Source organism: Haliotis asinina, chromosome 4, assembly GCF_037392515.1.
Source record: "Haliotis asinina isolate JCU_RB_2024 chromosome 4, JCU_Hal_asi_v2, whole genome shotgun sequence".
NCBI classification, from domain to species: Eukaryota; Metazoa; Mollusca; class Gastropoda; order Lepetellida; family Haliotidae; genus Haliotis; species Haliotis asinina.
In genome coordinates this window covers 26,911,592-26,936,468 of record NC_090283.1, presented here as the reverse complement: position 1 = coordinate 26,936,468, position 24,877 = coordinate 26,911,592, and the positions used below count along the sequence as shown (strand labels likewise).

General features: G+C 41.7%; 1 protein-coding gene across 2 annotated transcripts; it reads right to left on the bottom strand.

Moving 5' to 3' along the window:
• Positions 1-8,592: 8,592 nt before the first annotated feature.
• Positions 8,593-18,712, bottom strand: LOC137282400 (uncharacterized). 2 transcript variants are annotated; one of them, XR_010956807.1, is made up of 3 exons: positions 18,683-18,709; positions 9,116-10,835; positions 8,593-8,991 (listed from the first exon to the last, which is right to left on the bottom strand). XR_010956807.1 is itself a non-coding variant. In XM_067814148.1 (2 exons), exon 2 carries the CDS (start codon positions 10,828-10,830, stop codon positions 9,346-9,348), a length of 1,485 nt encoding a protein of 494 aa, XP_067670249.1. In that variant the 5' UTR covers positions 10,831-10,835; positions 18,683-18,712; the 3' UTR covers positions 8,593-9,345. The 2 variants fall into 2 exon arrangements, 1 of the variants encoding a protein (XP_067670249.1); XM_067814148.1 differs by having other exon boundaries at positions 8,593-10,835; positions 18,683-18,712.
• Positions 18,713-24,877: the final 6,165 nt, after the last annotated feature.

Below are 24,877 nucleotides of genomic sequence, written 5' to 3'. Positions count from 1 at the left end.
AGTTTTACAGACATTAATTAAACTTAGAATTGAGCTGTTCGAGTTGTTACATACAAGCAATGTTTTTTTCTGTAAATCTGTGCCATAAATGAAGTGCAAAAATAAATCCACTGGGCGTTTCTAGGACTTCAGTCCTCTCCTATAACGGAGCACGCGTGATACACGTGGTCTCACCTTAGGCAAATACGTTTGGTCAACCTGATGCAGACTCGAACCCGGCGTCGAACTGAGTAGGTGACGTCTTGGTTAAGGATCCGACGCCATTCCTTCAGCAGAACAGCTGCGTTCCTAGCCAGTGACTGATTTTGGCGGTTCCGAAAACGACGTCCCGGTTATTCTCAATGGTGCTCGATTAAGGACAGATCTTGAAGAGCTGGAACTTGCTTTCGCCACCAAAGTTCACTCCTCACCACTTTCGCTGCTGCCAGAGTGGCACAGCCTTGGTTCATCTCAATCTGACACGTCGGTGTTGACGCGTCAACGTCATGCCCTTGAAAGGTCGATCGGCACAGAGAACATGAATGCGGAGCTGTCTGGTCACACTCTGTCTGCTGACTGGATGTCCAGTATTGTTGGCACATGATGACGTCACAGTGACGTATCGGTTCCTCAAGCGCAACACCCGTAAATACCGGTCTTCATGTTGCTTAGAGACCTTCAGTTTGTCACTCTTTGGCCTGTCTGCAGTACTGCCAGTTTGTCGTAGACGTGTAACAGGTCTTCCGCAGGTGGTTTTGCAGCATCCCATGTTCCTAACCACATGCTCTTGTGTCTGTTCCATCTGTAAGATACCGACTGCTCTCCTCCTCTGCTCTGGTGTTAAACGAGGCATGTTCCTGGTTGTCAACCGGCGAAATGATGTAAATTCGTTTATTTTTCATAAAATACGAAATGCAAGTGTAAAATATTCTCTGGGAATAGACATATCGTGTTCGAGAAAATTTACTGTCTTTTTTATTTTGGCATTTATTTTGACCGCTGGTTTATTATGCCATCGAGCCCCAATTACACATCAATGCTCGACCACGCTCATTGGGTTTGTTACAGAACGCCGCCATGTAGATGGAATATTGCTGCGGGCGACGTTAAAGAACAAAGAAGGAAAGGAAAGAAACAAACAAGATGTGCAATAAGTATGTGGCCACGCTGTATTGTGAGTGAACATAAGTGACATTCTCAAGACACTGGAAATGTTTCTGTATTTTTATCATTATGTAAGCAGAGGTTAAGAATGAAGATTTTTATGGATATCAACTTCTTTATGAGAGAACACAAGCAGAGGTTAGTTGATTGATCAAAACTAAATATTAGTAGCATTATCATGGATTCGTTCAGTCGCGTGCATTCCTGTTGATAATCACATTTTAGAATTAGTGCAAGAGACATCTATGTTTGTTAAGATTAACTGCTTTACCAATACAATGTAATATCAGGTGGAAAGAAGCTTTGAACTCTGATATATTTTGCAAGGTTTGTAATGGTACATGGTGATGAAGTACACTTCCTGCTTGAATGTGATAGACCCGTGAAGGTCCGGGGTAGAATAGGCCTTCAGCAACCCATGCTTGCCATAAAAGGCAACTATACTTGTCGTAAGAGGCGACTAACAGGATCGGGTGGTCAGGCTTGCTGACTTGGTTGACACATGTCATCGGTTCCCATTTGCGGAGATCGATACTCATGCTGTTGATCAATGAATTTTCTGGTCCAGACTCGATTATTTACAGATCGCCCCCACAGCTGGAATATTGTTGAGAGCGGCGTATAACTAAACTCACTCACTCACTCACTTTAATGTGATAAATATGCATCAAAAGGGAAAGTGAACTTACCTCTATCGAATAATATAATAATTTAATTTTTAGCTTGTATATGAATAAAGTTAAAATAAACTTCCAACGACAAGCTACTTTTATTAAATTGTGTTAGATTTATCAAATTATCTTCAAAATGTCGGTCTTCTGTAAACTGACAACACAATGTCTGTCTATTGCCACAAGCAAAATATTTGTATTGTTTTTTGTACATGGGCCGATGGCCTACAAACTGAAATAATCTTCTTCGAGTGCATGGTGACTGACAAGTGGCAGAAAGTTATTTCTTTCTACTTTGCTACCAATGGTATTTACATGGAAAATACGAGGAGTGTATCATATATACAAATGATTGTTCGGTCGGTTGGATATGTATTGTTACCTGCCATTGTCGGAACACGGTGACCTTTCTCCCTAAGTCGGGCGACGACGACGACATGTCTATGTGTCTTGGTCTATCAGCGTACGGAAACCGCCCAGCCCATTGACTGCCAGGCGTTGTCCGTGTGTGAGCAAGGCACAAAACGTTTTTGTCCCTTATATATTTTCACAGAAACGACTGCAATATATATTGCTCGGCGTCTGGCCCAGTTTTCCTTTTGTGATTTCTTCATGAATGATTTTTGGTACCTTCATGCATTCAGTGCATTCAAAGTGAGTTTGTATGACAACTTGAATACCAGCGTTTCTCACTAGATGTTATGTATGGCTGCATGGAAACGTGGACCCGCTTTGGACAAGTGGTTTATGTTGCTCATAGTGTTATTTTTCTGTTGTTAGTTGTGATCATGGGACCCAAGACGATTCGGGTTAGAATCTTCAGCAATCTATGCTTATGGTAGAGGCGGCTAGTAGAATCGGGTGGTCAGGCTCGCTGACTTGGTTGACACATGTATCGCATCCCTGTTGCGTAGATCGATGCTGTTGGTCACTGGATTGTCTGGTCCAGACTCGACTATTTACAGACCGCCACAATATAGCTGGAATATTGTTGAGTGCGGCGTAAAACTAAACTCACTCACTGTTGTGGCCATGGTAATAGACGCGATCATCGTGTCTCGTTCAGGGAGCTGCTCAGTCTTCAAACAGCTGGTGGGACGGTGGGGTAGCCCAGTGGGTAAAACGTTGACTCGTCACACAGAGGATCGGGGTTCGATTACCCACATGGGTACAGTACATGAAACTCATTTCTGGTGTCTCCCGCCGTGATTTTGCGGGAATATTGCTAACCATACTCACTGCACGACTCAGTGAACTCAGCTAGTTTTCGAGTTTAGTTCTTAAACAATACAACAGTCGCTATTAGCGTCAACGTGGTATAACGCCTTGGGCCAGAATATGTTCTCTCGTGAGGGAGTGATTGAGTTTCATGCCGTTTAAGCGATATTCTAGCAATATCACGGCGGGTGACACCAGAAATGTCCTTCACACATTCTACCCATGAGGGGAATCCCTCAAACGCTTTAACCACAAGGCTACTCATTGTCAGATGCCTAAATCTGCGACATTCAATGGCTCCAGTATGCTACAAAAATCTCAGTCGACTGTGTTTTATGTTGTTAGCCTATAACATGCGCATAATAAAATCACGATATCCCACGCAGGGCAATATAAAGGATATTTGTGGTGTCTTTGTAAACATTGTGTGTTTATTTTCTTTTGTACGTCAGCCAATATGACGAGGGTCTGTAAACATTCAGCAATATTCAAGATGTGCGTTGGCAGTAATAACAGTGGCTTGTCTCGAGTAACCGTGACTTGTCTCGAATAACAGTGACTTGACTCAAATAACAGTGGCTTGACTCGAATAACAGTGGCTTGTCTCAAATAACAGTGACTTGACTCGAATAACAGTGGCTTGTCTCAAATAACAGTGGCTTGACTCGAATAACAGTGGCTTGTCTCAAATAACAGTGGCTTGTCTCGAGTAACAGTGGCTTGTCTTTAATGACAGTGGCTTGTCACTAATAACCGTGGCTTGTCTCGAATAACAGTGGCTTGTCTCTAATAACCGTGGCTTGTCTCTAATAATAGTGGCTTGTCTCGAGTAACAGTGGCTTGTCTCTAATAACAGTGGCTTGTCTCTAATAACAGTGGGTTGTCTCTAATAACTGTGGTTTGTCTCTAATAACAGTGGCTTGACTCGAATAACAGTGGCTTGTCTCTAATGACAGTGGCTTGTCTTTAATAACAGTGGCTTGTCTCTAATGACGGTGGCTTGAGTCGAATAAGAGTGGCTTGTCTCTAATAACTGTGGCTTGTCTCGAATAAGAGTGGCTTGACTCGAGTAACAGTGACTTGTCTCTAATAACAATGACTTGTATCGAATAACAGTGACCTGTCTCTAATGACAGTGGCTTGTCTCTAATGACAGTGGCTTGTCTCTAATGACAGTGGCTTGTCTCTAATAACAGTGGTTGTCTCTAATGACTGTGGCTTGACTCGAATAAGAGTGGCTTGACTCGAGTAACAGTGGCTTGTCTCTAATAACAATGACTTGTCTCGAATAACAGTGGCTTGTCTCTAATGACAGTGGCTTGTCTCTAATGACAGTGGCTTGTCTGTAATGACAGTGACCTGTCTCTAATACGTGTGGCCTGTCTCTAATGACAGTGGCTTGTCTCTAATAACAGTGGCTTGTCTCGAATAACAGTGGCACGTCTCTAATAACAGTGGCTTGTCTCTAATACGTGTGGCTTGTCTCTAATATCAGTGACATTTCCAGGCAGTCGTTTGGGAAAGGGACTGGGGTAGTAAATGTTTCTGGGAGGTGTCCAAATGTTCTACCCGGGTATGCAGTCTCTGTTGCCTTACCCTACCCGGATACCCCTTAAGTTAATTATTGACATCAAATTTCCAAGAATATTCTTCAGCTCGGAGTCTAACATTTCATGTTATTGTATTCAAAGGGATGTCTGTAAAATATGTCTGAATCTTCAAAGACAATTCAACCTTTTAATCATGAAAGAATAAGATATTACATCCTTTAATCTGTAAGTGATATGTTCATAACGGGTCTGGGTGCGGAGATGGGTACCCAGGTCCAACTCCTTACCCACCCGTCCCTGGTATCCACCCGTCCCTGGTATGCACCAGTAAGAACAGAATAAGTCTCAAGATTAGCACAGCGATGCATTACAGGTGTCATGTGTACTGCGACAATCGCCTAATGATGAATACGACAGTGTACGTCATAGGCTGATCCAGGAAGTTCGAAGGGCTGGGGAGGGGGTGGTTGGATGGGGGCTGTCGAACCCCCTTTTTGATCCGTCCATGTACTTTGTACACATATGTTGTCCTCTGTTGGTATTGTGGAGGATAACGTTTCGTTTGTGATGTCAACCTACTTCCCTTAAGTTAAAGGACCATGAAGCACGAAACTGCGACGATGCAGTGGCGTATAGACATTTCAGTGCATGCGTGTAGTAGTTCACTTACTGGCCTCAAACCAGAGTGATCTCCCCTTAGATGATCCCCATGACTTAGAATGTAGTGACTGGTTTTAATCGGTTATTCAGTCAATGTTAATTTGTGACAGCTATATTGAATAATTAGACATTGCACTGCATGTGAATCATTTCAATTCACAATTTGTACATGGTATGTGCATGCTTGAGGTCGAAATGTCTGGTGAGTGACTGCGATATCAAGATAGTGGGTACAGAGCGGCATTTTGTGATTTAAAATGACAAGGGACTGGGAGGCCGGTATGCAACTTGGTTACGGCCTACAATTAATTATGGTGGGATGTCACGTCACAGTAGAAAGCAATGAAAATAACTATTTTCCCTCTGAGGACTATTGTATCTATTGAGGTACCGACGTTCGTTGATTGAAACAAGTCAAAATATTCATAATAGAACAGTATCGTTTCCTGTTTACTGGGTTCCGTCCTGTTGCGCAACTCAGGGCGATAGCCATTCCAGAATTATAAGACTTATTCATTAAACTGGATACATATGATCTGATACGTATAATGATACGCACTTATATATTGCAACACTAAGCCCCTTCTATTCCTTTCCAACACGCCGTACAACGTGCTCTGAAAAGTTTGACGGTCTGGTTCTGGTACGAACTTGATATTATATCACATTGTGTGTAACAGAACTACACTGAATAAGCGCAAAATTGTTCCTTTCAGTTTTCTCTAACTTCTGCAGCACTTTCGCCAAGGTGAAAATGTCAGGGTGAGCTCTCTGCTTTCTCCTGTTGAGGTGGGAATGCCAACCCTCGAGATGGTTGCTCGTCCTCGTGTCTCGGGTCTCGAGGTGGTTCCATAATCCGACCCGGAACTTGACATTGTCATCCACCCAGGTGCTGGTGACGTGGCCATGGAAGGCGTCCTTCTGTGCAATGGCAGGGGCGTCATTCATGATCTCGGTCCAGGTGTCTTGAACCATGGCCGCTGGAAGGAGGGGAAGTGCTGCTGTTCTTCGCACCCAACTATTGACTTTAGGATCCTGCTGGTAGGCTTCACTGAAGACGAGAGTCTCTACCTTCCTCCAGAAAGCCCGAGTGTAGTGGAAGTAGCAGCCACGGATGTCACAGTTGGGGACCAACAGCGTTGATGGCGGCAATTACAGAATCAACCTGGATGACATCAGGCTGAAGGAGGGATCGTGTTGTCTGTTGTACATTGTGGCTCAGGAGACGTAGCTGACGTTCGTAGGTGCGGCGTTGGCGGTTTGGCAGCAGACAGAAGACAGAAGCAGATGATCTTGTCGGCCTCTCCGTCGTCTATGCAAAGAAAGGGCAGTCCATCAGAAGTTTCCTTGAAGCAGTCTGGTAGATCCACGTGGCCGAACATCTTGAGAAGTGGCGGCATCATCTTTCGTCTCTGCTTGAGTCCACTCTTCACTGAATAGAAGTGCTTGCCTGTCGCTGCTTCATTTCGGTCCAATCTTGAAATCTCCTCGTCGTACATGGTCGGTATTGGCGTTGTCTCAGTCTGTACCCGTCGCCGCAGAGCACTGGCAATCTTCAGAGCTGCTTGAGCTTCCTGTGGATGGTTTTGTGGAGACTGACCTCCGAACAAACTGTCCGACTGTGATACACTTACCAAGGCAGCCTCAATGAACACACTTCCAGTGTACGCAGGTCTGTCGTCTGTCGTTGAGCCTGTATCTGTAGCCATCTAGTAGTATCTGCCGTCCATCTTTCTGTGATGTGAAGTACTCGACTTTCTTTGGGAAGCCATGTTTAGGACCGAAGAATTTGGTTACAAGCATTTTAAAGCAATACATTGTCTTTCGCTCTAAGAAAAATCTCTCCCAATAAATTAAAGATTTCCTTCTCACTTTGTTTTATCCCTCAATATGTGTTTCTATCCTCCAACCCTGTGAGATCAAGCATAGGGGCTGCTAATTGTTCTTTGCCCTCTACTCCCCTAATCCAATTGTTTGCATTAGTGCACACTAACCGGTACAGTCCACATGAGTGCAGGTAAGTGTATAGCTGTCACAACAAACTTTGTAGCTATTATTCCTGTAGCTATTCTACCCTGTAGGCATTTGCAGATCAAACCATGAACAGAGCGATGCCTAACATACACACAACAAATGAATGAACATATTATATAATATAGTGGATATGAAGCTTGTCCATCATGTTTTCGATTGCTTAGATTTTATGAGCGCGTCTTTTGAGAATAAAGAAGCGCCATTACAATCGTACTCTTGAGTTTCTCAAGAATTTCTCTAAAAGGCAAACAATCTGTTAAAACAACACTTCATTCGGTCTCTGCTTGTCTTTGAAGACCTCCCGCTCAAGAGGCCACTAACGGGATCGGGTGGTCAGGCTCGCTGACTTGGTTGACACGTGTCATCTGTTCCCGACTGCGCAGATCGATGCTCATACTGTTGACCGCTGGATTGTCTAGTCCAGACTCGATTATTTACAGTATTGCTGAGAGCGGCGTAAAACTAAATTCACTCACTCATTTTGAAGACCTGTCACATTAAAGGGTTGGTTTTTTTCTGAGAAACATTATCGCAACAGAATGAGGCATTTGATTCGTATAAAACAACGTTACAGATAAAGCAGCGTGGCACAATGGGGACCCAAGTCATCAGACATTGCAATATCCACAGAATGTAACCAGTAATTGGACATTAAGGTAGCCCAGTGATTAAAGTGTCCTCATGACGCTGAAGACCCAGGATCGATTCCCCACATGGTACAATGAACGAAGCCCATGTCTGGTATCTCCATGGTTACACTGTTGTAATAAAGCGCCGTAAAACCATACTCATTCACTACCACCGGTACTCGTCCATATGCCATCTACAAAGCGGCGGTGTGTAAACCAGAACATCTAGTGATCAACTTCTCTAGCATCCAATCGTCACGAAGAAAAACGGGTTCGATTCCCTACATGGGTACAATGTGTGAAGCCCATTTCCCCCTGTCGCGATTTTGATGGACTATTGTCTAAACGCCACACTCAGACCTTCAACGTGTCATCGTGCAAGTGCATCCATCACAACACTTGTTGACAGGCCATTACGGATTGTGAGACGGCACCTGACTGAACGTGTCACTGGCATACATGGCGCTGAGCTGACGTTCCTGTTCCTCATCCGTTGGGGTGGACAGGGTTGGGATGTAAGTAAAATATTGCTTAAAGCGACAACGCCATAACTGTTCTGGTGCCCACCACCGTGATATTGCTGGAATATCGCTAAAAGCAGCGTAAAACCAAACTCACTCACTCCACGCCATAATTGCAGCTCTGATGCTCTGGTCTATTTTCAGAAACAATAACACGAAAGCAAGGTGCTGAATCCAACGATTTTAATACGAATATCATACACTTTCAACAATTTTACCATAAACACATCACACATATTTGATACATAAAAAAAGCAAGGACTACAGAGAGTTCTACCGGGAACACATCGAGATAAACATAGTTCGAGTCAAGCGGACCACCGATATTAGGAACTACAATGATAAAGGGAGTGCATTTATATGTCACCGGTTGAGCAGAATGTCCTTCACATCCTAGACGAATGCATGTACAGTGAAGCAATGTGAAAAATCAGAAATATGTCATTTGACACGCTACCCATTTGAAATAAAGGATCAATCCTTCAAGCCATGACAGATTAACAGAAATATGAAGGAATCGTTTGGTCTTCGACTTGTTTTGAGTTGCACATCACCTCGTAGGTCACTGTTTGAAACAATAAATTACATCGAATTATAATATGTTTCGAAATATATTTTACAATACAAACAAAAAAAATATTACAAGAAAAGATAGCAGCTATTCAATGAATATATACTATTATGCTGACCTTGTAAAACCTGGGTTCCGATCAACTACAGAGTTACGACAGGTGGTTGCAAAGTCATGAACGCTTGGTGCATCGGGACACAGTTGTGCGAGTCTCCGTCATGTGCATTCAAGGTCATCTCGGAATGTCTTAAAAGTTGGGTCAACGTGACCTTAGATGACACTAAATCACAGAAGCGGTTACGTTGATGTATATACAGGTCTTCATTGTTGGCAAGTTGGGTCTCCTGTCTAAGGTGACACTCTGTTAACGCTCATTCTCCATACCAGGTTCCCATCAATTTCATCCATGCCCATCCAGTCAAACCAGCTGGTAAAGCGGGCCCATGTCCCGTAAAAGTAGGGGTTTGGCTTGTCGAGGTCGCACTCTTTGAAGAACAGCGTTAGCATATCTACCGACCAGATTTCACGACCATTGCCCTGAAGGTGTGTCGTGTGGGATGTCTTGGCCTGCACTGACACTTTCTCAAGATGAGGCACCGATATCGAGAAGACATCGTCTTTCTTAAAGATTTCTTCTCTTTCGCCTGTAAACTTTGGCACGCTGACGGTGGCATTGGTAAAGGGGTTCTGGAAATATTGCAGTTCCTTCAGCGTTATTGGATCACGGAAGACCCCCGATACTTTGACATTGAGGAAAATGTCTGGGAGTCCAAAGTTATACGCCGATGCTTTGAACGTACCTGTGAGTTTAAAGAGTTCAATGGACTGTCTACCCGTAATTTCGCTGTAAATACTCCCGTTAAAGAATACGTTGGTGCAGTCTTTCGTGAACAGGGGTTCAACTCTTGGGTCAAGACTGTTGGCCTTTGGGGTCACGTGTTTTGTAATATTGACGGTTGGTAGAATTATGTCTGGCAGACCTTCTTTTCTCCGGCTGTCTATGACCTCTTTGATAACTTGCCATGTTGTCTCCGGAATTGGATTAAATACATCTGGGGGTTCAAAAAACTGGGGAAAGTTAGACTCTACGAACTCGTAAAGGTCTTCGGATAGATCTTTGAGGCCATTGAGGCACTTCCAGTTGCTTGACTGGTAATACAGATGACCCGGGGTGTCCCCCATCTGCATCCAAGGGAGGTACTGGGCACGTCGAAACCAAGACCCCGTCATGTTGAGGGAGGAGATGTTGGTTGTCGTCAAGACGTCGTAGTCGGAGTAGTACTGGAACAGTTCATCCGCTTGATAGATTGGACCAGCTGAGAATTCTTTATAATGAACCGGATCCAGTTGGTTCGGGTATTGTAAGAAGATGTCACTAGTAAACCCAAACTCCTGTTCTGGGAATCGAACCGTTGGGACTACCTCCACCCCGTACGTGAAGTTCATGTCGACAGGGTCGTTATGAACGTGGAAAATCTCGTTGCTTTGCTGGGAATACACGTTGTGCCAAATGTAGATTATCTCCCCTGTTACAATGTCTCGGTATACGAAGACTTCTCGCGTGAGCGAAAGGTAGCCATTTCCGGTGTAGACCTTCCGGCCGACGTTGAACCCTTCAAAATAGAAGAGTTTTCTCAGCTTCTGCGAAGGTTGACGGCCATATACTGTTCCGTTACCGTAAAGTACGCCAACATCCACCGAGTCAGACGATCCGATTACTCGGATAAGACTGTCTATGTTTGTCTTTGGGTCGTTGATGTCAAACGCTGTTGTTACTATGAGTACGACTAGGATTAGAGCAGGAAGTGACGTCGCCCATTTCAGGACAGCCATGTTGTCTGAAACAAAACAACAGAGGACTTCGGTCCGACATGTATAACAGACACTATATGTTGATCTGTTTTACTGGGTTTCGACCCGAGGGTAACACAACACAACACATTGCACCCATGTGAGAAATAAAACCCAGGTCATCAGCATTTCGAACGAACGCTTTAACCACTTGGCTACCTCATGACCCGATCTCATTAGTGAAACCACTGACTTGGACACAGTGATAAACCAAGGATCATGTATAGACCAAACTTGGGAAGCCACTATTAGTGAATCCTGGCGCGAGGATACGACATTTATGGGCCTCTGAACCGGAATCCACATTACACTACATCTACTTGCCATGTTAGGGACCGTCCGTAATTTATGACTAGGGGTGATGATGATTTTTATGGAAGAGCGTGTATAATGTGATTTACCCCCACCCCCATCTCACTCTCTCTCACACTCACGCCTAAAATTAATCTCCAAAGTAAGTGACACCCGACAATCCCGCATCCCTTCCCATATTTTTCAAGCTTAATTTATATATATCTTGATGTACAAATTATGATAGGTCATTTACTTATCAACGTTGATGTATCGATGACCTATTCTGTTATTCACCCACATCAAAACTGCACAAATGCTTTCAACGACACACACATGCAAACAAATGCACGCACGCACACACACACACATGCACATATAAGCACATACACACATACCTCTTTCCCCACGTATGTCTGTCTAGTGACCTGTCAGTAGTGACCTCTTACAGTTATTGCACGGAATCGAGGTCATTCCCTATCAAGTTACGTTCTGTGTAACACTGCTGACCTATATATCGGTTGTACAAATAATCATATACCTGTATAGGGGTCATCTCAATAGTTGGAGACACGGCGTGTCCCGAATAGGGGTCAGAATAAACTCTGTTGTTTTGCCCATCAGTGAACACAGGTGAAGGTAGATAGCACATAGGAATGACATAGTTCCTTTCAAAAGGTTCAGACCCAGTTATATATATGCTTACGTGGTTACATCAAAGACTGATTTCTCCACTAACTTGAGGGAACCAACTGCAAATCTTATGCAAATAAATCGCACGCGGATCATACATCAAATTGCTGAAAAAGGTGCAAATATCGTGCATGTGAATAGCCAATTTTCACTGATTTTTATCATTTTTGAACTCTTTTCAACGTTACGAATTTGTTTTACAATTACAACAGTTCATGACATTGTGTAAACAGTTCCTTTAGGCAGTATGGAATATTTAGCACAGTTGCCTGAAGCAAGTGGCCATATTTATACTAGTGAGTGTAAACATTTGAAAGGAAGTTTCTTGCACTTGCCAGTTGCAGGGCTGCTGGTGTAGACTGGGTTAATAGCATTCGCGCGATCCCATGTGTGAAACCTATTTCTACTTTCCACTACTTGACACTACTGGAATAGTGCTATTGTAAGAGTGCTGCTCACTCACTACCTCAGCCCGCTACAAGACACATTTCATTTGTTAATTCATCAGTTAATATGGTGAACGGAGGTCATTGGTGATAATGTTTTTCATACCCTCGAAATATTTCAACAGCTTTGTTTTTTCACAATTCGATACCGCTGACTCGAACCTAAAACGTACATTTATAGCATATGGAAACTTTATTTTTTTCATCAGTCGCTCCTGTGGTACCACTTATAATTTATTTACGATTTTAAAAATTCTATCTTAAAAAAATACAATCCGAAGCACCATGTGTGTACTTTCTTTTGTACGTCAGTATATTCACCAAGTGAGTGTGTATTGTTTTATGCAGCTTTTAGCAATATTCTAGCAATATCACGACGGGGTAGAAATGGGCAGCACCCGAATACCCATGTGAGGAATCGAACTCGGGTCTGCGGCGTGACAAGCTAACGCTTTAACCCTTAGGCTACCCCCCACAGTCCCTTATACACCAAGTACCTATGTGAATGCGTTAGTGTGCCATTTAAGTTTGTGGTCAATCACCGCACACTCTAGTTTTTCGTGTGTACCGGTCGTCCTGACGGCTGCTCCGTGTGGTCCGACAGGGCAGCAAGTGCTTAACCTTTCTGTCCAAACAGAAACACTCAATGTATTTACCGACAAGCCAAAGTCAGCACAACTTTGAATATGAGTTTTTCAAAGCATTATTCCGTCACTGTACCAAAGTATAAAACATATCTGGGAGTGTCTTATTAACAGTTAATGACAATCTTTATACTATTTATGGTATAAATTTATATTCACTGCTGGGAAAAAGAAAGTACACTTGAAACTTTAGTAAAATAAATAAATAAATAAATAAATAAATAAATAAATAAATAAATAAATAAATAAATAAATAAATAAATAAATAAATAAATAAATAAAAACTTTATCAAAATGTGTCCTGGCAGGGCTGATAAAATCCAGAACCCATATTACAGCACGGATCAATTTAAGTGGACACAAAAGCCGTCCAACAAATACGAATGTATATATCCCGGTAAACAGTGGTTGGTTAAGCACTGTAGGGCTTCAGTTTCACCGGGAACGGAAGAAGGTATGCTAGCATGGTAAGGATGAAAACCTATCTGGATGTACCGAGACAGAATCGTTGTACGTCGTTATCAGGGAGGACAATACCTGAATGCAGTCATGATCCTCAAACTGGGTTTGGGTTTGGAATGGGTTTGGGTTTAGTCAACTTTTGACGACCATTAATGGCGCAGATCCTTTCCATATGCAATACACATGATGATTTCTGGGCTGCAGTGAGGGTATATGGCATTAAAAAAGTGTTAGAGAAATACTAGTACTTTGATGTACAAATATATATTTTTAGCCTTGCTTACAATCATCGTGGTGCTACAATCGTTTTGTGCAAGTGGGCCCTGGTTTACTGGGGAGACGAGGACTTTGCCCCTGTGGTACTTTCCACTGATAACTCGAGATACTGTCCAGGCTTCATCGTGGCCTAGACTACGAGAAAAAATCATGATTCTTACATAGCCGAACGTGATCATATGTTGGTAGTATCTGACCACACTTCATTGTGATAACGTACGACATCTTCGTGACAGGGTCTTTGATATCTCTGTGATCAGGAGACAGATGTCCGCATGGAATGTCCACCCCTGTCACCAGATATTACCCTTTTGGACACATCTGGAGGCAGCTGCATATTGGAAACCAATAACGCTTGTTCTTTCGGCAACCTGACAGGTCTGTGACACAAGATTAAAACAATCTGCCTTCGACAACCAAGACGACGGTAGAAGGCTGCGATAAGGAAAGCATCTCTTGTCTTGAATGGATTGCTTCTGAGTGTTAAGTCGTCCACACCCTTTGGCGGCTGTTATGGCCTTTTACATGCCACCTTTTTTGCAGGGGCGGTGGGGTAGCCTAATGGTTAAAGCGTTCGCTCGTCACGCCGAAGACCCGGGTTCGATTCCCCACCTAGGTACAATGTGTGAAGCCCATTTTCTGGTGTCCCTGATATTGCTGGAATATTGCTAAAAAGCGCCGTAAAACTAAACTCACTCACTCAGGCACCTTTTTTGCATTGCGTGACACAATACATACTTTCGTTCTTGAAACTTGTATTTACACAATACTGTGTTCGGCTACCTCAGTGGGCCTGGAGTATAGCCAAGAGGTTAAAGCGTTCGCTCGTCATGCCAAAGACCAAAAGGGGCGTAAAACTAAACTAAGCTCACCATATCACTCAGGCACGCAATTTGATGGTACACCTTAAAAGGCGATCCTTTGGGAGTATAACATACGCGTATCACAGGTATGAACACAGAATAACAGTGTTTAATTTTCATTTTGTATGCGTTTGTTGGTGATGAACTTTGATCATTTTGTAACTTACTGTCAGAAAATTTGAAACATATTTATAGGGAATGTGAATGTGTGAAAACATTCTGGCTGAAACTGAAAGAATATATCAATGGTAAAACAACAGAAAAAGTTACCTTGACAAAATATATAGGCTTAATTGGCGGAAATAATACCGACCTAATGAACCATATACTTCTTGTTGGTGAATTATACATCCATGAATCAAGTATTAAAACCAACAAGTTAACACTGAATAATTACATTTTATTGTGTTCATTAAAATTCTGACAATCTGATCGGTTAGCTGGGAACATTTCTTTTGATTTAATTTCCCAATGAATTTAAAAAAGCTAAGCCACGCCCACCGAACCGGACTCTTTTCGGATTCATACAGTTTGCACATTGGTTTTTAGTTTCATACCTCAATGCAACGAAAGAAATACACAGTCAATCCTTAAATACATTTCTAAAAATATTAGCTTATATTTTCAAAACTGAAAAATGTATTGCTATTAAGAATAATAAAACATTACAATTTGACCGAAAATGGTCACCACTGTTGCCGTATTTCCAGTATGTATAATATCTACCCATATGAACTTCTGTCTTATTGTGTACTTGTACTGTTGCATTATGTATTTTGTGTATTTGTATCTACTGATTTGAATGAATAATAATAATAATAATAATAAAAATGTTCATGTGCTTTATGGCATTGCAGGGAGTGAGTGAGTGGGTTTAGCAATCCTCCAGCAATATCACGACGGGGGACATTGGAAATGGGCTTCACACATTGTACCCTTGCGGGGATCAAACCCCTTTGCAGAAAACAAGAAATTACTAGTAATTAGTCTATCCACTGTCCTAAACGTGACACGTGTGAACGTTACAGTAATCAGTAAAACATAGTTACTACCACTGCAGATTAGATTACCAGCAACGCCGGACAAAGTTCTCTGGGGTCAAGTTTCAATTAACCTGTATCCACGTGTCAGTCAGATAGTCCGATTGTGAGTCAGGCATCTTCGTTTTTTAAATAATTATATTATTTCAGGTAAGTTTTTGGATTTATTTTGTAAATATGTTGATCAATGTAAACCTGAAACGTCCTGAAATTATAGAAGCAAAAAGACGGAATGAGGTTAAAAAACGTCTAAAGTGGATGACTAACATTCACCTGATTGGTGGGCGTTGTTAAGTCAATCCTGGTAATAGGTTAATCTTTTACATAAGCATGACAGTGTGTTGTACAATTATATACCAATGACACACTTACAGATAATGGAAATGTAATGAATATACATTACCAAATATCTGTACCTAATTTTAGCGCGAAGAAAATAGTTCTTAGAAGTGAATGTTGCACATTTTTAGATCCTTTTACCAACATTTTTCAGTTTCTATTTAATACTTTCTCACACGGTCTCTCATAATAGTATAAAGTATGGCTAGGTACTTTTACTCTTGTTGAACTCACATCATATGTATATATTGTGTATATTCAGGGAGCCTTAGATAAACTGCTGCACATGTCTGTCTACATTTCATGATGTCAGACCTGGAGCTGCTGTGGTGGGATCCTTGTGTTTTTTCAGATCTATGAAACGTCTTTTAGCTCCTCAGAGTAAAGGGGCGATTGGTTAGCCTAATGCCCAAAACGTCCGTTCGTCACGCTGGAGACCCGGGTTCGACACCCCACATGGGTAAAATGTGTGAAGCCCATTACCGGTGTCGTCCGACGTGATATTCTTGGACTATTGCTAAAAGCGGCGCAATACTTAACCCACACACTGACTGACCTCCGTGTAAAAAGATAGCAATGAGCTCTCAGTCCCTTCTTTGACTGAGGTACTGAAAACGTGGATCGTTGAACATGGAAAATGTATGCGATGTTTCATGACGGACCGCAAGAAAACCTTTTCCGCGTATTGTAATTTAAATACGACGTTGATGTTAATAAGAAAACAGACATCTTGAACAATATGCCTGACTGTTATTTGCAATGTTGAAAACCAGTTACATGTACATCGTATTTCCTGTAAGACGGAAGTCCGATCTTTGCATGCAAAAGCTAAAATCTATAAAGATTTAGGCGAATGTTAAGTAGTTCTGGGAGCGGAGTGGAGTGGAGTGGAGTGGAGTGGAGTGGAGTGGAGTGGAGTGAACCGGAGCGGAGTATAGCGGAGTGAAGAGGAGTATAGCGCAGAGGAGCGGAGGAGCGGTGTGAAACGGAGAGGGGAGAGCGAAACGGAGAGAGTGGAGCAGAGTATAGTGGAGAGAGTGGAGCAGAGCATAGTGGAGAGAGCGGAGCAGGGTATAGTGGAGAGAGCGGAGCAGAGTATAGTGGAGAGAGCGTAGCAGAGTATAGCGGAGAGGGCGGAGCAGAGTATAGCGGAGAGAGCGGAGCAGAGTATAGCGGAGAAAGCAGAGCAGAGTATAGGGGAGAGAGCGGAGCAGAGTACAGTGGAGAGAGTGGAGCAGAGTATAGTGGAGAGAGCGGAGCAGAGTATAGTGGAGAGAGTGGAGCAGAGTATAGTGGAGAGAGAGAGTTGTGGAGGTGAGGGACCCGGAGTAGAGTGGAGAGGAGCGGAGTTAAGTGGAAGGTAGAGGAGCTGAGTGAAGCGTGTGTGGATTTACACCGCTTTTTAGCAATATCTCAATAACGTCACTACGGTGGACACCATACATGGGCTTCAGACAACGTACTCCTGAGGGGAATCGAACACTGGTCTTCAGCGTGACGAGGGGACGCTTTAACCATTAAGCTACACTCCCACCCCGCTGAGGTAGCCGAAGACAGTATTGTGTAAATACAAGTTTACCTTAACTAAGAGATCACACACTGCCCCTGTTTGATGCCGTACGTAAAATGAGTCACACTGCATCCTGCTCACTGGTTACACCTGTTATGTGTTGTTTGCGCTTATTCAATGTAGTTCTGTCACGCACAATGAGATTAATATAATATCATTTCAGTACCAGACAGATAAAGCTTTCTAGCGGCAGAGCCTCGTTTTGAGATTTCCACGATTTCCAGATTTCTGTTTGTCAGAGCTCGCTGTACGACTGAGTTCGCTGTACGATGTGCTTGAGGGGATTAGAAGGAGCGTGGTGTTGCAGTATTCAAATACTTGGACGTATCAAATCATACTGATTGATATTTATGTACCCAGTTAAATGAATTAGTCTAAACATTCTGGACTGGTTATCGTACTAAGTTGTGCAATAGGACGGAACCCAGTAAAACAGGAACGAGACTGTTCTGTAATCAGTGTTTTGACTTGCATAGTCTTTTGTCGAATCATTTGGCTGTCTGTGAACAATATGTCGAAAATGTTAATCTTAGAAAGAAATGTACTTTTTTGACGTTGCTATGACAACAAAGCTACAAGTGTACTCATAATCGTGTTATTCCGAGGCACTCTTGTTGCAGTGGAAAAATATAAGTAGGTGACAATGTTCAGAAAGACATTAAGACAATGCAGGTCCAAACCGGTAACTGGCGCAGTCCCTCCTCGCGATAGATATCTGACGTTTACTGTTAGTCTAACATCATAATGCCTTACCTCGGGAAAAATAAACGTTGAATAAGTGCAATTAAACGTCCCTTGTAATCTTGTATATTTACAAAAATAATACCTAATAACACTAATTCAGTCGCCCCGGGTCGTTTCGAAAATAGATTTCTACTTAAAATAAAACGAAAATGAAACGCTTTTTTGATTAATTCTATTGCCGAAAATTGCAAATCACAATCTCAATTTTTCAAAAATTATACGTGAAATAAAACGAAATAGGACAAAACGCACACTTCCTACATAATAACAGTTATCTTGATGATAAGTCCAATACGACGGCACAAAACGGGTTAAATGCATCATCAACGAAGAATGCTTATCTGTAACGGGTATATTTGACTTCATCAGTGGCAGGTCACGCCTGTTTGTCACAGACAGTACCTCGCCAAATATGGTCACATGACCAGTGATGAACACCACAGCTACAACAGCGTGGACTACCTACCTGAGTGTTGTGGTCTCCGACTCACCCCACAATAGCCCACCAGACAATGCACGGTGGTTTAAATACGCTGACTTCCGACCTATAGGCTGTTTCATAATTGTTCTCCACAGGTCTGAGTGCGGCTTATCACTGCCGATATATGATCAGGTTTCGCGGACGCCTGTCAAATATGACCACGCCTCCACGACCCCGTGTCGTCGCGGCGGTAGCTGCCATTTATATGCTATACTACAAGTTACACATTACAACCTGTCGATGACGTATTGTGATAGATTGCATTGGCATTGCGAACTATGTACCAAAACATCACTGCGCTCTAGTATATTTCCTATACTATACTCTAGGCCTCCTGGCCCTGAAATACAATAACCTTCTGTCGGTCTGTCTGTCTGTCTGTCTCTCTCTCTCTCTCTCTCTCTCTCTCTCTCTCTCTCTCTCTCTCTCTCTCTGTGTGTGTGTGTGTGTGTGTGTGTGTGTGTGTGTGTGTCTATAACAGATTACAAAACGAAAACGGGTTGGGAGCATGCATAACGGCGGAATTCGAAACAAATACGGATTGTGATCTGGTTCTTTATACATTTCAAAACAATTAAATAAATGACAGTATCTGAATGTATGTAATAGTAATAAATAGTCCGTTAAAAAGGCGCTCATATCTAGACACACTGCCTGCTCACCGCGCTACGTATATTTCAATACCCCGGGCATTGTCGTACTCTCCGATACTTTTTCAACTCCCCGCGGATCATACAGCCACGCTGCCTGTTGGACGCAATGAACCAAACACTCACATTGTCAGCACATTCTGACTGGTACCCATTTTACAGCAGGGTGAACTGAGACACTGTGGGTCAAAGTATCTTGTCCAAGGATACTAGACAAATGTGCCCACCTCGGGACCGAAACCTAAGTGTCTCAACCGGGAATCGAACCCGGGCCTTCAGCCCGATAGGCTGACGCCTTACCACGGCACTATATACTGTAAATCATGAAATTAATGCGTCATAATGCGAGTGCGGGGGTCCAGCCTGAAATGCGTCGCAAAATTAATGTATTAAGTATATGATTGAGAGGAAGGGGATTAAAGGTTTTGAATCAGTGTTGGATTTGTAAACAATATAAGATGTAGGAGTTAACAGCTATAAGTGGAATAAGTGAGTGAGTTTAGCTTTACTCATCAGTATTTCAGCAATATCAAGGAGGGGGACGCCATTTCTGGGGATCACACATTACACCCATGTGAGAAAAAGACCCGAGTCTTCAACTACTAGGCTACTCCACTTCCCCAGAACAGCGCTGGGAATCAGACAGCAGCACTGGACTGGACCAATGTCTACTTTTCAAAATTAATCCATATATTATAGATAATCCCTAGATACCATGTATCGCAGTGTAACCCTACTTAGTATACTCACACACTGGTGGTGGTGGTTTAGTGGTTAGAGTGTCCGCCCTGAGAGCGAAAGGTCGCGGGTTCGATCCATGACCGGGTCATACCAAAAGCATTAAATTCTGGTACTTGTTGGTTCCTGCCTGGTTCTCGCCATTAATGGGTAAAACAAGGACTGGTCGGCTCGGCGTCAGGGCCTGGAATTTCGAAGCTCTCTTAGCGCTAAGAGAGTCGTAAGTTTACGTTAAGTGTATGGCACCTACGACTAACTTCTCAGCTCAGCAACAATATTAGCGTTAGGATAGTAGAAAGTGCCATACATTAACATTAACTTACATCTTAGCTCTGAGAGACCTCCGAAAAACCAGGCCCTGGGTATAATGTATCTGATCATGAGGGAGGTAGTCATGCTCATCTTCGGCATGGTATCTCAGAATAGAAACAACTGAAGTCTGGGCCAGTAAAAGTAGCCACACATACACAATGAGAGAGTGAGTGAGTTTAGTTTTACGCCGCGCTCTGCAATATTCCAGCTATATGGCGGCGGTCTGATAATAATAGTAGTACTGGTAGTAATAGTAATAGTAGTACTAATCGTTAATGTCGATTAGTATTATTATGGTACAGTGGAAGCTGTCGAAATCAGCATCTGTCCAATCCGGCAAGTTGTCATCACCGGCCTAAAATCTCAGTCCCATGCAAGACTTGTACATTCACCATCAGCTCTACAATCCGGCACATTGTCTAAACTGGATGATTTACTTAGTCCCAATGAGTGCCGGTATAGACAGCTTCCACTGTAATTAAGAAATACAGTTCGCTCAACCACCATGTATAGAGTAATATGGCACACTTTCGCCCTGAACTATTATAACGCTAAAGCGCTCGGACGCTAGCCCTGAAGTATTATAACTTTACAGCACTCGGGCGCTAGCAAAGCTACTCCCAAGGATGCCGAGTTCTTTTCAGGCGTACATTTTCATAAGGTTTGAAAAGTGAACGTTGTGCTAAAACTGAGGTCGCGTGGACTTGAATCTGCTAACGGCTATAAAATTGCACAGAAATGTAGAATATTACATTTTCTTCCCGTTGGAGTAAGTATAAGTGCGACTACCTCAGTGGTCTGAGAAATAGATATTGCAATATGTTCCTGTGCGTCAAAAAGCTGTAAGTTTGCCCTCTTTTCATCATTCACCGATTACAGCACTGTGCTACGATTTTTAAAAATTTTGCATCCTGACGGAAAGTGTGGGCGAAGAAAATACAACCTGATGTCTGAACGACATAAATGTGTATGAAATGGATTTATGTGGTAATGCATAAAATACATTAAAAATGATTCGCAATAAATGTCAAAAATGGATTTTCCACTAAGGTGTCAAACGACGTTAGAGAGGTAATACGCGTATAAAAACAGGGGGACGTAACTCCGCAACGCACAACACTAGGACCATTTAACTCAAATCACTTGGAGAAAATGTGTTGCAAACTATTACAATAGAAAGTTCCCCAATGTGAGCATATACCTTTTGGTAGTTTCGCAAATTAAAACAAAAGATGACATTGGACTACATGAGAAAGAAAGTAATAGAGATTTGGATGGCCCTATTCGATATATGTTATTTCCCATTTTCTCCTGTTTGTGCTGTTGCATAGTTTGTGCATTTTGTGACGTCGGAAAAAGACAGCATTGGTTTGCTGATTAGTATATGTGTCACGTAATCTTCACTAATTGTATAAAAGGCCTCGTCTTCCATGTCAGAATTCAACACTCTTTAACCAAAACATAAAATGAATGGTTTTACCATTTAAATAGTGTCCTGAATATATAAACAATTATACGGTTTGACTGCGTATCTTATTTTGAGCAAACGCGCACCTGTGTGGCATAAATTTATCGTAAATGAAAAATGATATTTCACAGCACCTGAATATTGTTTTGGGATATAAATGTTCATTGTTAATGATTATGTTCCTATTTCTCTTCCTAGGTATGCGATGAAAGGTGCTCAAAGATCGCTTTTACGTATGGAACTATTAAAATATGGATCTTTGGTTGGTCCACCTGGTCAGTCAATGTTCATAATTCTTTTGTCTATAAAACGACACAAACAAATTTGATGAACAAGGCAGTTCCTCTAAACATGTGTGCACATACATTTTATAAAATGCATAAATCGCTTTCATTACTATTATCAGGTTTACTTATAGGGTTGAATTAAATCGCTGTTTATCAACCTGTTCATATGAAACTACAAGATTAGTCCCAGCATATTGTACATCACAGGAACTGAAGCACATGTTGCTGTAATGGCTACATATGACCTTCTAACACTTGTATAAAGGTTAAAATATGATGTACTACACTAAATGTGCCATTTTCCTTTGTAAACAGTATTCAAACAATAAAAAACTTTCAGAGAATAAAAAACGCATATCCGACACTCATAAAAATAAAGTAGGGGAAGTTCATTTTTCTTATTTACGATTAAAAATATTTAGGAGATTTATCACCGTTTGCACTTCCTTACAACCATAGTTAATTGGAATATATATGTAGTCGCTTTTGAAAAATGATTGGTTTATGGCATGTAATTTGCATATATACGATTTTCATTTTATAACAAACGACTAGAAGCAAACACTAACAAATGTGTGATGCAAGATGAGTGTCAAAAATATTTTTCTAATTGATTTCTTGAAAAAGCATCAAAATCATGAATGCGTTGTGCGCGTGCACATCATGCATTGTGTTTAGGGGTGGCAATAGAGGGAAATGACGGTGCGTTCATAAGATGTCTGTCCTTGAAACGTTTGTTAACGTTTACACTTCCTATGCATATTGAAAGTTCAGGTTCCCCTACTTTATTTTTAAAGAGTATATATCCACGTATGATATGATAATGAACAAGGATATATGTAGATACTGAAATTAGTTTCACGAAAAATATCTGAACGATACACAAAATATACATCACAATACTGGAAGTCATCACCTCAAAGAAATTGCCTAATATGTACAACGATGTTAACGTTTGACATCACTACCTATGACTGATTTCTTACAAAATGATAAGCCGTTTTCACTTTTATTGAGAAACTAAAGATATCTTCAGTTGTTTTAAAGATATCTTGATTTGAATTGAAGATATCTCGAACTGAGATAATTTTAGATATGTCCAATAAAATTCATGATATCACGAAGTGAATTAAGGATATGTTGAATTATATTAACGAATTCTTAAAAAAGAATTGCTGATATTTTAAACTGAATTATAGATATTTCTAATACAGAAAATGTACTGAGGTATTACTGACATATAAATGTCTTAAACATGTCTTGAATTGAACTGAAGATATCCTGAAATGAACTGGAGATATCTTGAAATGAATTCAAGATATCTTTAATAGAAACACATTCAAGATGTCTTCAAATACTTCCGGCTACATATCCGTAAATACTTCCGGTTCGGAAAATGGCGAGTGACCATGCATGTACATTTCGCACATGCAGCCCTATACAGTGAAGATTTGATCGCGGCCGAGAACACTGCCTTTATATCCTACTCGCCATAAAAGGCGACTGAGCTTGTTGTAAGAGGCGACTAAGGGATTGGGTGGTCAGGCTCGCTGACTTGGTTGACACATGTCATCGGTTCCCAATTGCGCAGGTCGATGCTCATGTTGTTGATCACTGGATTGTCCGGTCCAGACTCGATTATTTACAGACCGCCGCCATATAGCTGTAATATTGCTGATTGTGGCGTAAAACTAAACTCACTCACTCACTTATATCCTACTCAGATTTGTCGCCGTTATATGGCTGACATAATGCAGATGCGATGTAAAGCTCAGAACAAACCTGTTTAGATTCCCGTGGCCGATTACCCCTCGTCCTACACATTTTGGAAACATTTCCCGTCGGGTTTTGACTGAAATGTGGATATCGATGTACTTACAGATAATTTCCCTGTTCAGACACGTAACTGTCATTCATTTCTGACTATGAATTTAGATAACAATAGGCCGGTAAACCGTTCATTCTTGTATCAGCGGTATGAACTGACATGTTGACATGTGCGCAGTCTCCAAACGTCTATAGTCCGTTTCTGAAGTGTTGTCATCATTGGTGGCACGCATTGCTCACAAATATTCCCCAAATTTAGATTTCTGTATTGTTTAAACAAATTCAAGCAAACCTAAATTCATGATAAGTAATTCATTAGCTATTACAATCATACGGTGCATTTATCTGGACAATATAGTTTATTTTATTGACTATTTATACTTGAACACGTTCATATTTGTTGCCAGCATTCTATGACTAATTCAATATTGGATCATGTACACTACAAGTACACGTATGGACGACCCAACACTCTCTGACAGACTCACAGGGTGTATATTTTACAGTAACACTGATCCCTGTGTGAAGAATCACAAGACAATTTTCGAAAGAACCGTGCTTGTGAGACAATATCCGCACTTCATTTAAATTAAACCTGTTTAGACGATTAGAACTGGTTAATCCATATCAAAAATCGGTATGCTTATATCTTGAACGGGAGTTAGGTATGCTTATCAACATACATCCACAGAGAGAGAGAGAGAGAGAGAGAGAGAGAGAGAGAGAGAGAGAGAGAGAGAGAGAGAGAGAGAGAGAGAGAGAGAGAGAGAGAGAGAGAGAGAGAGAGGTGGGGGGAGGGGACACGGGAGGAGTAAGTATCACAGTGAACCAAATTAATTAATTAATTCACTTTGGGGAGAATGAAGAATGAATTAATTCACCCGGAGTATGCAATATT

Coding starts and splice junctions, on each gene's coding strand:
- LOC137282400 (XM_067814148.1), bottom strand. CDS start 10,830: ATGGCTGTCCTGAAATGGGCGACGTCACTTCCTGCTCTAATCCTAGTC.